We start from the raw sequence: 19,492 nt of genomic DNA on the forward strand, positions 1-19,492 counted from the left end.
GTTATGATGGATATGGGTGTTCCCTCCCCTGTAGTGTTGTAGATAGTGCTCCTATTGCCATTGGACTGTATCATTCACATGTTGTAACCCCTATTAGCCTTAGTTGCCCTCCTGACATCAACTATATGTTGTTCTGTTGTGCTGGACTCTCTACCGCTGAAATCTATGAAAACAGGAACACACATGACAACACTGCCTGCTGACATATATAACCTAATAGCCACCTTGACGTGTATAGTACTAAACAATAAACTATAGCTAAAGTATACTTTGACATAGTACCTTGTCACGCAGGTTCTTCCAGTTGTAGAGCTGAGGTGCTACTTGGAAAGACAGATATGTAGGTGAGCCTTGGTCAAGCCTTCCCTTCAAATGCAAACAAGTGTATTATACTGTACAGATTTGAACATTACTAAGCTGATACTTCCACAACTAACACACACAGGGAATTGATGCCATCCCGTCTCCACTTCCAAATGGCCCCATGAACAATGGGCTTCTCTCTTTGTCCAGTGAGTGAGACCAAAAACAACCCAGTCTAAATGAGGAGCTTTATTGCTGATGTGATATTCTGTGCCTTATCCTTTACATAGTGTATCATACCAGTAACTATTCATCAAACCTGTTGCAGAGACCTGTTATGGCTACCCATGAAATTTACATTGTGTACAACTCAGACAAATTTGGTCCCAGTACTGATTGTTTAGAGCACCATTACCCAGGAGGTGCACACCATATTTACAGAGGGCCTATAGTAGCACTTCTTTTTCCTGTGTTGTGAACTTTTCCAGGCATTACCCTCCCCCCTTAGTTGGTCATTCTGTTACATGTACACCTGTGGTCAAATCATATCAGTCAGTATGTGTATGCTATGGTGTGGAACAGCCATATGTAAGGCCACCTCACCTCCTCTTTTGCACCAGTTTATCAACCATAATTAATACTTTGCACAACTCTCCCCAAATTTAGGTACTGTACCCATAGCTACAGGCCTCCACACATCTTCATGCTATGTTTATCAGATGCAGTTCACAGGATCATAGGATGATAAGATCATAGGATCATAGGACGTTACTAGGCTATTGGCTCTGAGGCCCTTACAAGCCTAGCCAAGAATTCAGCCCATGTTCCAACAAGTCAGCACCCTATGCCACTGTCAAGCAGGGACACAGGTAGAATCCCAGGGGTGTATTTTCTGTTCCCCAGCCAGTTATCCAGGTTGCACTTAAAAAGGTTTAATGAGGTACTCTGCTTTACATGAAGAGGGAGTCTATTCCACAAAAGGGGAGTCTCTAGGACACAAATATGTCTCGCCAACAAGTCCTAGTGATGTCACAGACCAGGTTGAGGTCACGTGTGTGGGTTACTTGCGTGCAGCTTAACTTGCAGATATGCAGCAGTCCCATCAGGGTGGGGTCTGAGGTTGCTTTGTATGCCAGACAGAGGTCAACTCTGAGGAGTCTGTAGGAGACCAAGTAGAGGGACAAGGCTTTTAGTCTGTCTTTGTAGGGTAAATGTTTGAGGACCTGGATTCACCAAGTGAGGAACCTCTGTGGTCTCTCCAGCTGCTATATGTTCTCTGTGAGGTACATGCCGAAATGGGCATTGTACTCAATAATGGGTCTTATAAGGGAAGAATACAGGGATGTTATGACTACCTTGATCCTGGATGAGATACCCTTACTAATAAGGTGGGCCATGTAGAAATCTTTCCATACAATGGCTGCAATATGGTGGTCAAAAGTCAGTTTGCTATCAACCTGAGTGCCCAAGTCCCTAACGATTGATTCCATGCTTAGTGCCGTATTATCAATGTGATAATTTGTGAGGACATCATTCTCCCTAAAAGGATGATGATGCATTTTTGGCATTCATTTTGAGGCCATGTTTGGGTGAGACCCTCTTGAAGGATGTCCACATCACTAGAGGAGTTGATGACAGCACCCAGCTTGCAGTCATCTGCAAACCTGGTCAGCCATAGCCCACTAGATTTGTCCTGCACCTCTGAGAAGTATTTCCTAAACAGCAGAGGGCCCAAGACTGATCACTGGGGTACAGCGCTTGTTACAAGTCTACTACTTGACGTGGCTTCCCCTATTTTGACTAGGTGGATTCTATCAGTAAGCCAGTTTGCTACCCATCTGGTAACATATGGATTGATGCCTAGTTGAGAGAGTTTATGTATTATACCTGAGTGGAGAATAGTATCGAAGGCCTTGACCAGGTCAAGTTAGGCGGTCTGCACCATCTTCCCCTCATCTATGGCCTTGGTGACTGTCTCAAAGTTGACCAGATTTAGCAGGCATGACCTCCCCTTGACAAAACCATACTGTGTGGAATCAAGTGTTTGGAGGTTGCCAATGTCCTTGTTAATGATGTCCATGATAGTCCGCTCCATTACCTTGCAGCTCAGGCTAGTTAGGCTGATGTGTCTATCATTTCCTGGATCAGTGGATGCTCTACCTTTGTGCAAAGGGATGACAGTAGCTGTCCTCTACTTGGTTGGGATGAAGCCGGTACTCAAGTTTTGGTTGAATAGGATGCTTAATGGTGCTGCAAGTTCCTGCCTGAGTTCATGTAGAATGCAGCCTGGGATGTTATTGGGTCCCATGGAGGCTGTATTTTTTTGCCTTTGAGAGGGCAATGATGACTTGCTCCCTGGAGATGAGGGGAAGGGGGCAAGTACTGGGTATGTTCTGTTTTGCTGATTGGGGGGACAGAGGAGTGAAATTTCACTGAACCTGTCTGCCAGCAGGTTGGCTATATCTACAAGGTTTGTGTATGTGGTGTCCTTGACCACCAGTTCTCAGCAGATCTGGGTGCTTCCCTTGAGATTTCTGACATATGTGAAGAAAGCCTTATGACTGCCTTTAGTAGATGGGGCCAGTTTGGACTCGAAGTTTGTTTTGGAAGATTTCACTAGTGCTCTTATTTGCTTGTTCAGGCTACGGAGAGATTGCTTCCAGTTAGACACCTGCTCCTTCATGGTCCTGGACAGCAATTTTTTCCTTTTATTATAGAGTTTATTTATTGCAGATGTCCACCAGACAGGTTTACTCTTACTTGAGGAGGATGATTTTGTCCTGTCTGGTATTCCTGATTCCATGCAGCTATGTAAGTGCTCATATAGTACTTTGGTGTAAGTTTGGACATATGTGCCAGTTTCTGTGTGAGGGGGAGGGGGTATGAAGCTGTTTATACCTTCTCTCAGGAGGTTGTAATCAGCTTCGGAGATTTTTTTTGTCTGACCCTAGCTGGGGGGGGGGGGGGGGGTGTCGGGGAAAATGGTGACTTTGAAAGTGACTGCTTTGTGGTCAGATCTTACTGGGGATGATGACACTGTAGGGATGCTGCAGTGGTTACTCATGCTGGCAATTACTAGGGTAATGGCCCTGGGGCCTTTACAAGCATAGACAAGAGTTTATCCCCAAAAAAGAAACCTCAATCAGCACCTATCACCCCTGTCAATGAGGGACACTAGGATATCATAAAATAAAAGCAGGAATATATAAAAGAAACAGGGCGGCCACTGTGATGCAGCGGTTAGCATTGTCACCTCACAGCAAGAGGTTCTCCAGTTCAATCCTCGGCTGGGGTGTCTTTTTTGTGGAGTCTGCATGTCTCCCTGTGGTCACATGGGTTTCCTCCAGGTGCTCTGATTTCTTCCCACATCCCAAAGACATGCTGTAGGTGGATTGGACATTCTAAATTGGTCCTAGGTGTGAGTGCGTGCATGTGTGTGTGCCTTCCATGGAAGGTTGGGTGCCAGGCTGGCAACTCGACACTGTAAAACTCCACTGCCAATCATGAGCGGACAGGTGATCCACTGTGGTGACCCCTAACCGGGAAAAGCCAAAAGAAGAAGAAGCTACAGACTCTTCCTTTGTCCTACTGCATGCTGTCCTGTAGTCAGCATGGAACCGACAATCTTGTCCTCCACACTCTGATGCCTACATCTCTCTTCGTTGTTCAGTTTTTAAGCAGACAGAGTTAACTTTAATATAAAAAAGATAGTAATATAGGACAAAGGCAAAAGTTACTTAGCACATAATGCTATATAAAATGAACAGTGTTTTATTTTCATATACCTTACAAATTTTAAAATGAAATTAAATCAAAATGTCTCGTATTTTTTGCAGTTGCTTTTTTTAACTTATAAACTATTTTATGCACTTCTAAGTATAATGAATTAAATAAATAATGCATTAGGCCATGTTAAAATATAAGAACAACTGCTCTCACACAGTTTTTTCCTCGGAAACTCTAAATGAGACATTACAAACAATAGAAGTTTGAATGTGGATTCATGTGGCAAGTTATTTCTGCTTGTGTAAATGTGTACTTCTATTGCTGGTATATTTGAAGCAAAATTTTCTGAACAGCATGTTCAGAAAAGGGCACAGCTTACCATTATGGATATCTGAAGTGTGAAACATGCCCATATATAACTGTGACAACCTCACACAGTGATTCAAATGGAAGTAAATATACAGAGCTTTGGAGATAAATGCCAGAAAACGTTTTGTTCTTTTCTTTAGTGGTTACGCTTTCCCAAAATGGCAACAGAATGTAACACTACACAAATTATTATTTCTACTGCTTTTCCTGTAACACTAAACATTCCCAGTGGGGAAGTTCTTACCAGAACTGTAGAGGAATACCATAATATGCTAATGTTTTTGCTAAAAACACGGCATGGATGGATGCAGTTTGCTTTGGCAATTCTGGAAGATTAGGATACTACCTATTGTCCCGGTTTGTGAAAACTGTCATTGGATCAGTTCACTCACCCAGTTAACAAATTTAATATAAAGGAATAACGAAAATCAAAACGAATTTGAATTAAACCTTAAAACAGAGTATAACAGTAAAAGTGAAATGTACTCCAGCATGTAACACAGAAACAGAGTATAACAGTAAAAGTGAAATGTACTCCAGCATGTAACACAGAAACAGAGTATAACAGTAAAAGTGAAATGTACTCCAGCATGTAACACAGAAACAGAGTATAACAGTAAAAGTGAAATGTACTCCAGCATGTAACACAGAAACAGAGTATAACAGTAAAAGTGAAATGTACTCCAGCATGTAACACAGAAACAGAGTATAACAGTAAAAGTGAAATGTACTTCAGCATGTAACACAGAAACAGAGTATAACAGTAAAAGTGAAATGTACTCCAGCATGTAACACAGAAACAGAGTATAACAGTAAAAGTGAAATGTACTCCAGCATGTAACACAGAAACAGAGTGTAACAGTAAAAGTGAAATGTACTCCAGCATGTAACACAGAAACAGAGTATAACAGTAAAAATGAAATGTACTCCAGCATGTAACACAGAAACAGAGTATAACAGTAAAAGTGAAATGTACTCCAGCATGTAACACAGAAACAGAGTATAACAGTAAAAGTGAAATGTACTCCAGCATGTAACACAGAAACAGAGTATAACAGTGAAAGTGAAATGTACTCCAGCATGTAACACAGAAACAGAGTATAACAGTGAAAGTGAAATGTACTCCAGCATGTAACACAGAAACAGAGTATAACAGTAAAAGTGAAATGTACTCCAGCATGTAACACAGAAACAGAGTATAACAGTAAAAGTGAAATGTACTCCAGCATGTAACACAGAAACAGAGTATAACAGTAAAAGTGAAATGTATTCCAGCATGTAACACAGAAACAGAGTATAACAGTAAAAGTGAAATGTACTCCAGCATGTAACACAGAAACAGAGTATAACAGTAAAAGTGAAATGTACTCCAGCATGTAACACAGAAACAGAGTATAACAGTAAAAGTGAAATGTACTCCAGCATGTAACACAGAAACAGCATTTACTCAGTGATAGGTGGATAGAGAGATAGACAGATAGGTAGGTAGATAGATAGGTAGATAGATAGGTAGATACATGATAGATAGATAGATAGATAGATAGATAGATAGATAGATAGATAGATAGATAGATAGATAGGTAGATAGATAGATAGATAGATAGATAGGTAGATACATGATAGATAGATAGATAGATAGATAGATAGATAGATAGATAGATAGATAGATAGATAGATAGATAGGTAGATAGATAGATAGGAAGATATGTAGATACATGATAGATAGGTAGATAGATAGATAGATAGATAGATAGATACATGATAGATAGATAGATAGATAGATAGATAGATAGATACATGATAGATAGATAGAGAGAGATAGATAGATAGATAGATAGATAGATAGATAGATAGATAGATAGATAGATAGATAGACATGTAGATAGTTAGATAGATAGATAGATAGATAGGTAGACATGTAGATAGATAGATAGATAGATAGATAGATAGATAGACAGATAGACAGATAGATAGATAGATAGATAGATAGATAGATAGATAGATAGATAGATAGGTAGATAGATAGGATCTCAATATACCCATTTTGTTTTTAAGGCATTACTTTACATTGACCTTAGTCAGACTTATACTCAATTCATGCAGGAAGTATCACCCACCTTCCCCCTGCAATTATTTATTGCTAATTTGCTTTCTTTCATTACATATGTTCATAGGTTAGTACTAGGCTAACTGTCCTTATGGGCCATTTTCAGCCTAGCCAATTACCCCATGTGGGAATTAAACCCTGCACCTTATATTTGTAAGGTAAACACCTTAACCATTATGCCAAACTCCCACCCTTATGCTAAACTCCCACATCCAGAGCAAGGGAGGCAGACAAAAGCAAGATATTATGGGATAAAGGAGAAGGAATGCTGTCTGGGAAACTTCTGCAAACAGAGCAGTCCAAATGCCTGTAACATAAGCCTGTGAATCCCTACAGCCAGTGGAAATGGGTATACCCATATTTTTTCTTTTTACCCACAGCTTACTTTCTATAAGAAGTGATGATACTACGTTTAAGTAAAAGCCAACAGTCCTATTCCTTGAATGGTGGTGAATGCAAAGCTATAGCCAGAAATGTATGGCATACTCACAGCCTCATATCAATGCCTCCAGTCAACATCATTTTTCTTATATACAAGTATACTCACCTTTTCAAATACTATCCTGTGCATGGATGTATTCTCTGATTACCCACTCACTCCAATCCAGGGTCACAGGGGAGCCAGAGTCTGTTCTGCCACTTTTTGGGCTAAAGCAGATGAGCTAATCCTGACTAAGGTTACAGTCAGTTACAGGACACATACACATGCATGTGCAAACATGCACAGTGTCTCTGTCTCACAACATGGGACACACATCTATAGGTGGGATGTAATTAAAACAACTGCAGTACCCCTCATTGGGAGAATATGCAGTCTGCACAAAGAAAGTCTCCAGCTAGGAATAGAACCAGGGAACCAAGTGTTAGGGCACAACAGCACCAAGCTGTAGAAACCCTAACCCCAATATAATGAAAATAAATGGAAAGAGAAAGAATGATGAAAGAAGAAGGAAAGAAAACAAATATCAGCCTACATATTGTAAATATTTGCATGAAATTTTTTCCATTTTTTACTGTGACTTTTGATATACTTTCTCTGCTTTAATTGTTCACATATACTGTCATTCTTATCTAAGTTATTATTTGGGCTGTGGTTGAAAGGAGTCCCTGCAAAGTAGTCCAGTATCCCAGTTACAGAACAAAATAAATGAAAAAATAATGGATCATGTTCAGATGTTGACCCCTTACAAGTGTAAACAGATTGTTATTATTGTTATGTTATTTCTAAATAAACTCTATACAAATCTATGCTGCAGATTTTCATTGTCACTTTTTACAGAATACATTGGCAGTATAAATCATAATATTTATGAAAGATGATCAGAAGTTAAGTACAGATACACCTGACTATAGAACTGGATGAACGGTGACGCATGGAAAACCTGCAAACACACACACAAACGCCCTGCTACTTCAAGGGTGTCCAATATCTGCTCATCTCCTTTTTTGCCTTCCTAATCCTCTTTCTCATGGGGTCAAAAGGGTGAAAAAAAGGTAATAATGAATAAAGTTTCTTTGTAGCTGTCTATTTAACATATTTTAAAAGTCAGGACAATTACAAAGCAACTTTATGTTGACACACATACAATATCTTACATTACACATTGCTTATATTTAATTTAAGGGACATGACAAAATCAGGGATAGTTGAAAGGTACCCCATGTGGGAATCACAATCATGAATTGTTCACTGAAAAAACGGCATAACTTGTTAAGACAAAATAAAATATTAACCAAAGCAACTATCAGGCAACTTTTGAAGAACCATTTCTGTGAAAGTGTAAACACATCCATCTTCTTTAATGTCTTCACACCACTGTCCTTAACTGGGGGTCGACTCATTTAACTCATTTTCATTTAAAGTCAGTTTGAATGCTCTTAAAATCAGAAATTCAGATTTACAGGTGACCTGTGAAGTTAGAGCCCCATGTCCAAATTAAAAGTTTTACATTTTTAAATGTGTGTAAATGTATTCTAACAAGTAACAAGTCAGTATTGTCCCGAAAGGCACCCTAATGTTTGCCATTATAGTTTCACACCCTCATTTAACTTTGTCACTTTGCAGGATGTTAACAGATAGCTGTGAAATCTGCTCAGCAACGAAGCTGCTAGTTTTGACAGACTGTCAACCAGATTTCTTAATGTATGTGGCAAATCTGTATCCATATATCTCCATGATATCATAAATGTATCACTGGATTCTGGGAGCTTTCCTGATCTGTGAAAATTGGACATAGTCATATCACTTCTCCAAAAGTATTCATCTTTTGAAGGTATTTCCTACATGCCATTCTGTCTCCTTGTGTTGTTCTCACAAGGCACTTGAATGAAGTGTAACTCCTCAGATAACAAGCTGTTCTAGTGGCAATGATCTTCTCAGCAAAACAAAACATGGTTTCTGCCAAGGATGTCACACCTTAACAGCCACTATTTTCTTTAGTAATCATATTTGGACAGCCTGGCTCTATAGTGCAGAGGGATGGAACCCTGACTGCTAACCAGGTGACTAGAATTTAATTAGTGACCCCAGGTACTGGAGGAGCCAGGGAGAGAGAGTGAATAACAAAGAGATGTGTCATTTATTTATTTATTTATTTATTCCAGTTTGATTACCGGGGAAGTCCACTGGGCTTGAGGGCCCGTTTTCAGTGGAGGCCTGGGGAGAAAAGCTCCACAGAACAAAGTTTATTAACATGAAAATGTCAAAGGTAGTTTGTAATACAAACAATGGGTTCCACTCACCTGTCCTAGGGGTGAGGGATGGGTTGCAGGTATACGGTAAGTGGATAGAGTGGTATGATTTCTCTAGTGAAAACTGGGAACCACCATCTGTGCTTGAGGATAGAAGAGCAGGGCTGCTGCTGGAAACATTCTTTGTAGAAATGAAGAACTGCAGTGCGGACAGTTTATTGCATACCATCTTTCCTTGAATAATCTAAGAGATGTACAACTCAACGTAAAAACTGTGGAACCATCCCTAATGGCTTCCTAAATAATGCTTCCCTGCCAGACTATCTTCATCTCAATGATGGGTAACCAATAAACCAATTAGCCAGGAATAGTTGATGGCTGGCAGGCATCAGGAGCAAAACAGCAAAAAAAGTTATATTTCATTAAGGGCAAACTGGCTGCTAGTGTTTCTTAATTTGTCAAATGACTTTGTCCCAGTCCAACTAACAAATTACGCTGTGAACATTGTTATTATGAACCCAATGGTACACCAGTCAAATATGTTTATTTATCTCAGCTACTAAGCCTTTAAAATGGGGATCACCAGTCCCTATCCTACCCAATCACTGTCAGTAGAAAAATCTATCAGTGACCTGTTCTGTTTCCCTTGCTATTACCACAGCAAGTCCTTACCGCACATGGTCAGCATCACTATATGTGTCCCCAGGAATCCTTCCTGGTACAGTGTTATTCAGGACAACCAATCCTTATTCTATTCAGTCACTGTCACTGTGTTTATGCCCAGAGATTCTTCCTGAGCTCAGTGTTATTTACCACAATCAGTTCCTCTTTTACTCATTCACTCATGTAGGTGCATTCCAGGAGTGTATCTAGCATTACGTATTATTTACCACAAGACACATTCAGATCCCACCCTTTCACTGTCACTGCAGATGCCCCCAGGATCCTTCCTGGGACCATTGTAATTTTCCACAGCTAGCCCTACTAAGTCACTCTCATTTGCAGGCACCACCACCCCAAAGCCAGTGTAATTATTGTAGGTGATCCCCAGAGATGTATTTTTGGATTCATTGTTATCATTTTCATCACTGAATTAGTAGTCCTTTGTCTTTTAATGCTCTATGTTAATGCCACTGTAATCAGGGCCATAGACTAATATTTTAGTGAAACCAGCAGTAACCTCACCTACAACACTGATATCATAAACAGAGTCTCACTATAAAGTTCTCTAAGACTGAGACCATAGTATTTGGAACCTTAAAAAAACTAGCAATATTGACAATCACTGGGTTGTTAAGTCTCCCCAGTGATATTTTTCAAATACCTAATCCTCACACACACACTGCCAAGGCTGTATTCAAACTAAAGGTGTTGCTTGAGACACTTTACACTTGCTTACTTATGAGGCCAGAAATGCACTTGGAAAAGGAGTTTTTAGTCCTGCCTGGAACATGGGCTGCCTATGGCCAATAATAGTACAGCTAGTGAGTACCACAGACCATACGTTGTGATTAACAAGGTCTGCAGATTCATGGTGAATGCCCCAATTGCACTATCAAATTTCAAAATGCTAAAACCCTTCCTATGGATTGAAGTGCTCTAACAGCATTTTGCTATGTGCTTTACAAGATACTGCATTTGAAACAGTCTCACAACATGCCACTGACAGTTACTGAAGAGTAAAATATCCATGCCTAATGTCTGCATCTATTCACAAGTGTCTTATCTTACACTAGAGTGCTGCACAAGGTCATCATTATGGGTTCCCAAAACTTGAAATGAACCCGTGTTTCTCAGAAGTGCAGTCTCAAAATGAGCATTTAAAGCCAACCTTAACAACTCTTAACTGTGCTCTCCTTCTAATGATCTTACATTTTCGATTTGGCAGCATATCCTCATAAGTTAACAGAGGTTTCACTATTCTGAATATTGCACTTTGTTGTGCTGTTTATTTTTTGTCTCTGCTCTTATAGCTGTAAGATGGTTCCATGTATTTCTTCCTATTTTAAACAGTTTGTATATATAAATGCCACTATTTGACAATATTTTGAATGTATGCTTAGTGTACTGAATGTGCTGGGTTTAAGGTTCTAGTGATATTTTACTATCCTGATTGATCCTAGCTGATAAAGGAACTTCTAGGACCAATCTACTTCCTTTAAGTAAATAAATAAAAAATAGTAAATACAATGCAAATGCATGTTTTGCCAGGAATAAAGTAAAACATAGCTCTCTTTTTATTTTATTTATTGAATGATTAATTGTACAGCCATACTGCCTAATAAATGTGGCAGAGACCTTCATGGAGCTTATGCAGGCATTTTGGTAAAAGGGACAGTTGGAGACAGACCTGCCAATCAGGGAATTAAAGAATGTCTGGTGTGACTTTAGAAAACTGCAGCTCAAGTTCATTCATTGTCAGGTGGAGCCAATTGTCTTCAAGGGGCCAATGAGTTTGGGTGGAGTGAAGGTAATTAGCATACTTACCCTATCCCTTCAGAAGGGCTAAAAGGTGTAGTCGTTAAGTTATTGTTGTTTTATTTGCAATGTTGAAAAATAGTATCAACGATTGACGTTTTAGGGCTTTAGACCCTGTTTTTATACAGCAATGAATACCTCGTGTTGTTGATGGGGTCACGGTGGATAGTTCTCAAATTTTGTGCTGAAGACGCTGGCTTGCAACAGAACATTTTTGTAAGGACTGTGTTATTTTGAACACCTGCTGTAAAACAACATACTAAGTGGATGTTGTAGTTCGTGCAGGTCGAACACAACTGAGCTGCAGGGTGGAACAGGTGCTGATCCATGTCTGAGCATTCGGTTATTTCAAGGCCGGCGCTACCAAGCCCCTCTCTGGTGTGCAAATCGATGTATCTGGGACCGGACAGGCTAATATCTCCTGGCCTACAGGATGGAGGATCCCCTTTGCATATCGGGAAAAGTATATACAGCACTCCTGCTCCCCAAACGTTCTTTTCTTCCCCAGGTATGAAGACCGATTATGGACGTCCGACTGACTTACAGCTGGGGGACACACTTGGGCATAGCAGGCACTGGCTTTTCCCCCGTTCCGAGTCTCAAATAAGTCAGATGGGGCTTGGTGTGTTCACAAACGGAAGTCCTCAACTGGGTGATAACCAGGGACCTCCAAAGCAAATCAAGCAAGAAAAGGACAGCCCTCCAAGAAGCGACTACTCTGCAGATCCCAAGTATACCCCACCGCCTGCCTTGACTCCCGGGACTTACAACCCTTCGCCGTGGATCCCTTCCTTTTGGTCCCCTTTGAATGCGTCTGTGGGCGCAAGTCAAGGTGCTAACAGCAATGGCTTGTCTGACCACCAGCTTTTCCCCGGGACAGGATTGAGTGTGTTCCCAGCTGAAGTTCCTCCCAGCTACCCAGCAGCGCCCCTGAACCCGAGCCCAAGCGGGGTACCCTCAAGCGTGAGCAGCAGCAGTTCATCTAGTGGGGTGGCTAGCGAAGAGGGCCACTCTGGAGACAGTGGGGATGAGGTAAGTCCTTCTGTGAGGTACCTTGAGGGTCTGAGAGTTGAATGAGACTTTGTGTGAGCTTTTTGTAAGTTCATTTAACTAGAGATTTCAAAAATCTGTTTAAGCCGCGGTACTTCTACAGCGTGCGGATCTCTGCATTGCTCAGCTGGGATGGGAAGTATTTAGTTTTGAATGCACCCCAGTATCTTGCAGATTAGGTAATTCTTTCGTAGTTTTGAGGTGTGCACCCATGTTGCCTCGAAGCCAGTATCGGAGAAGCGTACGTGGTGTGCACTAAGGTGCTGTTAATGTGATCTTGGACGAGTTCCCCTCGAGAACGTTCGCCACCTCTTAAGTGCGGGTACAGCTATCTTTCTGAAGTAGAACAAAAAGGTCCAAATTTTAGTGTACGATTAAGATTTTAATGGGATTAAATTAGAATGAACGCCTTAAAAGTGATTCCACAAGCTTTTTAATGTTAAGCCGTGGAATTTGATTTTTTTTCTGTCATGCCTCTCATAGCAAGAAATCTGGATAAAGCCATAACGGGGGTCAAAGGCCCCCAAATGGGGGACACCTTTTAATTATTGCTCTTACAAATTTAGGAAGTTTGATAGAATAGGCTTTGTATTGGTATGGATTTTTCTAAAGGGTATGAAATCTAACTCAAATGTCACTTTCTGACTTCGACCCCAGATATTTGCCGATTTTTTTTTTTGGCAATTTTGAGAAACGGATGGTGTAAAAATCTGGATATTCTGCGAAAATCTGTACATTTGAGAGGTATGTATGGGTCGCAAATACTTGGTTTGTCCAACTTTAAGTGCCCCGGTTCGGTGCGTTTTTCTGTTGGATAATGGTGCATTGTTAACGGTTGAAGATGGTTATATATTGGAGCTGAATAGTGCATCAGAATGGGCCCTGGATGGTTGAAATGAGTACGATGTTGATGCCGATAGTGCTAGAATACGGTCGACTTTATTCGATTACCTTGGCCGAAGGGAGTTCTTTCAATACCTTCATTTTTTGTTAGAAGGCCCTCGGTGGGGGTGGTAATGAAGGGGGTACGGTATACCAGTGTGTTTTGATTACCGGGAATGTCCGACTAGTCTAAGAGCCTATTTTCAGCGGCGGTCGGGGGAGGACAGCTCCACCGTTACAAAATTTTGTACGGTGAAAGAATCGAGTAACATTGCTGTAAAAATGTCGATTTAAATTAGAAAGTACAATATGTCAAAAAACAATTGGGATGTACAACCTAGAGCAATACATGGGAGAAGAGGGGCAAATGCAGCATGTACAATGATGCAGTTCAGTATGTATAAACAATTTTAAATGGAGAAAACAATCCTCAACTTCAGAATAAACAGTAGTGAAAAAAAGTCGGACTTAATGAAGCTGAATGAGAGAGAATGTAGTGTGAAGGAAAACGGGGGTAATGTACGTAGAATTATGTATAATTGTACAAATTTTGGCCTCCTGTTTTTTCATAAAATTGCAGCTGTTTTGCAAGTTGGTGTAAGTCATTGAGTTTCAGACTTCATATCCTGCAGGAAACTTATGCTAATGCAAAACCTGTTCTAACATTTAAAATTTGTCTATTTTTGGGCGTTTGCCCCACTTCTTTATGGCAGTTTTCTTGCTCTAAAAAGTTGAGAGCTATGGGTGCAGTAATAGATTTAAATCTGATTTTAAAGTGACCTGGTTAGTTGTATTGGCCAAAGGATAGTTCCTGAAAAATTGATGCACAACAACTAGTATTTGAGAGGGGTTGCTGCTAAACAAGTAGTGGCAGGTTTTGAATACCATAGGGGTGGGATTTGTAGTTTAACGACTAACACTAGTTGGTGTGTTATTGCAGTGCCCGCCTCTTCCCCTCTGGTTTAACAATGTTTGGTGACGTGCGCTAAGCTCCCACTACTGAACATATCTGCTGTGTAAGTTTGTAACTTCCAAATGGGACATTCCTGGAATGGAAACGTGTAATTTTCGAAACAAACCATACCGCAACTTGTGCTGAGTGAAGGGTGGAGTTTGCATGTCAGAATAATAAGTTACTTTTAACGAATCTGAGTAGTTTCTATAGCTCCATATATGAAATTTTGTATTGGTGCCTGTAAATGTTTGTTAATCTATATTCAATTTTCTAACACGAGTGGATTTGTTTCTCACACGCACATGGATCACTCCAGTGGCTCCTCAGTGAGGACTACTGTCGGGTGGCACGATGCCAGGGCACTATTATGGGCTAGGCTTGTAAAGGCTCCAGGGCCATTAGCCTAGGACACACACATGAAGAGGCTAGTGTGGAGCACCGACCATAGCAATGTGTGATAGTCCAATAGTGAAACACCCAATTTCCGCGAAGTGTGTGTCATGGCTTTTCAACCCAAATATACCATATGTAAGAAGTTAAGGTATTATCGCAACCAGATTTTCGCGGCAATAGCCGCTGGTTTCCGAGCATGAAAAATGTCCATTAATGTTTGTAATGGTGTGTTTTCTTTGAGTACGTATTATTTTCTGGACTGTCATCAATACAATTTACCATGTTGTTTGTTCATGGAGTTTACTGGCACCATGTTGCTTCCTGCATCTTTGTGCCAGCAAGTGCCGTCAAGTGACGGTCATCATTCACAGAAATGTGGGCACTGCAGAGGTTAACATGTGCCTAGATGCGTGAAAGGGACTGGGGACACAGACCTGTTTAAAAAAATAACAGAAACGTAAAAAAGTAGCTGTTGACCCTTAGAAACTGTGTCCCTATCTTGTGCACAGACATCATGTACTAAACACAGCAGAAGACATGAATGGGCTTACGATGAGCTGCAGTTCGTACGCTCCATAGCAGCCATGACAATGAAAGCATGCGTATATAACGCACGCAAATCGGGAACAGGATTTTTTTCCAATTCCTCTTCCTGAAAGTAATGCAACTATTTTCATCAACAATAAGGACTTTGAATAGCCCCTTTCAGTGTTTCATGTCCTGGTAACACTGTCGCTTGCCAATGTGATAAACCTGAACGGTTACGGTAACAGTTCAGGTTTATCACATTGGCAAGCGACATCATCTGGTTGCGATAATACGTAAGTACCGAATTTAATAGTACTGTCTTGCAGACGCAGACATTTTTATGTATACACATGTAGAAGCAAAAAGCTGGCAGACTCCTACAGAAAATCAATATTTCTGTAGTAAATTCACTGTTGGTATAATTTATGTATTTATTAATTCAGAATAAAACCTCCAATAATGCTCTTGTCAATTAAGTGGCTATAACCACTAGATACAGATAGTGACTCACAATGATGCAGAGGTGCACGGGTGACCCACCACATGCGCAGTCACAGATACGTATCCACTAATTAGTGCCACTTTGACCCGGTACTTCTCGGGTTTTTCATTCCGTTTCACCGAAGGAAGAAATGAATAAATTGTACCAACGGTGAAGCCACTGCTGTCAAACACACAGACAGCACTAATGTCCACCCCCACCCCCCACACACACACACACAAATATACAATATACTCGGCTATCCTTGCCTTTAAATGTGCCTGATTTTTCTCATATTGCTGTCTTCTTCAAACGTTTTTCACAAGTTGTGGGCTGCAGTCCCTGAGTAATTAGTTTGATTCTGACTTCATAAAATGCATGCTAAGGCAAAATGTGTTTTAAGTATATATAATATTTAAAATCTAATTTGAGAACTCCCTATTTTTTTTCCCCTTCATTCCCGATTCTTGAGCCAAGACATTGTTAGATGCTTACATACACACCCTACCTCTCTCAACTGTCCAGATTTTTGGTCCTTTCCTCATAAAAAATCTGTTTTCTAGCAAACCATTGAAGGCCATCTATTTGCATTTCAAACTGTAATCCTTCAGAAAATGCATGCTCACATGAATCCTGTTCTAGCAACTTTCTACATTTTTAAGAGCAATATTTAAAATTAGTTTATTTTTTTGGGCCATTAATGTGGGGGGGGGGTCCAAAACCCTGCTCTAATGATTTGCTATAGCATGTAGACCTTTTATTTATTTATTTTTCTTTTTATTCCAGGTAGTTGGCATATGCCTGCCTTAGTGCCTCTTTCTATCTTTAGAAGGAATTATCCTGATTAAATGGGATTCTACCTTCACATTAGCTGGAGGGACATCCTAGTCCTTGCATATTCTTACTTTGTGACCATCTGTTGCCACTGATAAGAATTACCCCCACCACCCAAAGAAAGTCATCCCAGGTAATATAATATGCTGCCTGTCTTTGCCTGCCTTTTGCAGTGTTGCCAGTGCAAGAATAAACTAAATCTCTCAAATGCTGCACCTACTGTTTAACAGGCTATAGACATCCATGTAATACTGACTTCCCATATGGATACCTAGCCATCCATTTTCTTGTTTGCATATTGGCAGCGACCTACACGCTGCTTCTATGTCTTAATGATTCCTTACCTCTCTGCATATCAATTAATTCACTGTGACAGTATCTTCTCTCCATTGCCTGCTCCTGTCATCCCCTTAGCCTTTCTTATTTGGGGGTGGGGTCATTCATACAGTTTGAAATCTAGTTCTGTCCTGGTGAAACTTTTTCAGCTGTGTCTAAATATCAAAATTAGTTTTCTTTGAAATGCTATAAAAATGAGCTTTGCCCACCTAAACTTCTGTTTGGGTCCCTTTGTTGACTTACCTCCTGTATGCCTTTGTATTTTGCATTTGCAGAATGATTTAACTGGTTGGGAGGGGGTAAACCTGTTCTAGTCCACTAGTCTCTTTCATTTCCTAGCATGCAGAGGCCTTGAAGAGCCATTTCCTGTCTGGGCCAGTGTTTTACTCGGATTTTATTTTTTTATTTATTTTGTAAAAGTGCAATTATTTTGTTTCCTTGCATCTTAGGTTTCATACAATTCTAACTGCGTTTTACTTCACTAAGCCTTCTTAATTGTATATTGTCAAATTTCCCCCTGCCTTCCCAGTAGTGTGTTGATTTAGTATCTTACTTCATTTGTGCCTAGATTCCCTTGGTCAAATGGACTACCTTTTTACCAATGTATTCTATTACCCTGTGTGGACGCTAAATTGTAGTGGGAGTGGTGGTGTGTGTGTGTCTAGATTCTAGCAGTTTTTGGAGTGAATAGGTTGGGTTGGATTGGCTAAAGGACAGTTTTTCCTGAAATTTTTACAAGTGGTATTTGTGAATAGCCACTAAAGAGGCATTGCCAATTATGATGATTCTCCTTGCAGTATCTAGTTAATGACCAGCATTAGCAGTGCATTGAATCATGGATTGCTCCTGAGGGCAAATTCCCACCTAGTGCTCTCTGCTGAGACTACTTTCCTGGTTTAACTTACTTGCGCTCAAGTTCTTCTCTTCCCCATGAAAGAAAGGTAGAGGGGCTTCAATTTGTGAGCAGATACAGATTTACTGTATATTAGTAAATGCATGTCTGAGACAGAAGGTTGTGGCTACTTTTAGATGCTAAAGTGCGACATTTTATCTTTGCAAGACATGCCTACAACTTGTGGTAAGGAGTGGAATTCACTTGTTAAAACAATAGCTCACTTATACTAAACTTGAGTTGTTTGCCCACTCGCACGTTTGTGCAAACACTGCAGAAAACTTCTCTGACTAAAATGAGTAATATCTCAGGATACTGGTAACTTTTCATGTATTTTGCAGGATGAAGTGTTTACTTTGTGATGAATGTGTCCAGATCCTGTTGCCCTTTTCAGGTATCATCTTGATATTTATGCAAAGACCTCCTCTCTACTCTGCATACATGAATAGTGAAAGTCTTGTAGGTATGGTAGTTAACACCTTACCTTCACAATCTGGGACATTTGGGGGCACTTGAAACATTAGTACTACTACATTCTCTTATTCTGTCAACTTTATAGTTTAAGTTAACATGTAACCCACCACCTTAAGAGTCTTGATCAGTGGCCTATAACATATCACCACACATTCCAAAATACAAGAATCTGTAGCCACTAGTCTCTAAGGTGAAGGTGGGATTGCAGAGTATTTCCTTGTGGGATCTCTGTTCTCATTATTAACCCTAGCTTATACCTGGATTATTCAGTAAACTTTTGTTTACTACGTAGGTGGATTAGTTTTTAGAACCGACCCTTTCCGACTGTGACCTGGGCAACAATGGAGCATAACTGTAGTATGAGGTTTTTGTAATTTAGTTTTATGATTATAATTGGCATACAGTGGCTACCCTGCAAGAAGAAATGGGTGATTAATGATACAAAAAAAAAGAGGTGTAGAAAAAGCGGTATGGCAGTCTTGTTGGAAGAGTCCATTTTCATAGAATTAATTTTAGTGCAGGTAGTATTGGTAGCACTACTCTATACAGGAACCTAAATAAGAACTCCTTGCAGGCATTCTCAAATGTTGACAATATGGATGGCTGCATAGTTACCTGAAACATAGTTTTGGGACAGTGATAATGTAGACTTACTACTACTCAACCAACACAGAAAATTACTGCTATTGACGGGGGGGGGGGGGTCTTTTACTGAGATGTCATGTCAACTGGGGAAAGCCACGGCTGTGATCTTCAGCTTCTCCACTTTTTTAGATCTCTTCCATATTGAGCTGTTGTCTCTTGGGAGACTTGGCTACCTCCAATATGTGCAAAGATTCCTGGACTTCATTAGTGTTAGCTCTCTAAACCAACTGGTTCAGGTCCTAATTAGGGGTTCAAAAATATTGGACCTGATTCACCAATATTACCATCCTATATTAAACTGCCACAGCTACCAAATGAGTGGTCAAATCTGTCTAGAGTTCAGTAACC

The 19,492-nt window shown here is 40.3% G+C and overlaps 1 protein-coding gene across 1 annotated transcript in view; it reads left to right on the forward strand.

Annotated features, from left to right (window-relative positions):
* Positions 1-11,696: 11,696 nt before the first annotated feature.
* The window catches only part of LOC122790404 (POU domain, class 5, transcription factor 3-like), a 215,200-nt gene continuing 207,404 nt past the window's right edge, over positions 11,697-19,492 (forward strand). The window contains exon 1 of the mRNA XM_044057922.1: positions 11,697-12,706. Coding sequence (XP_043913857.1) covers positions 12,002-12,706 — 705 coding nt within the window. The 5' untranslated portion in view covers positions 11,697-12,001. The remainder of the gene's footprint in view (positions 12,707-19,492) is intronic.

Source organism: Protopterus annectens, chromosome 16.part0 (genome assembly GCF_019279795.1).
Source record: "Protopterus annectens isolate FY-2018-M chromosome 16.part0, PAN1.0, whole genome shotgun sequence".
NCBI lineage: Eukaryota > Metazoa > Chordata > Ceratodontiformes > Protopteridae > Protopterus > Protopterus annectens.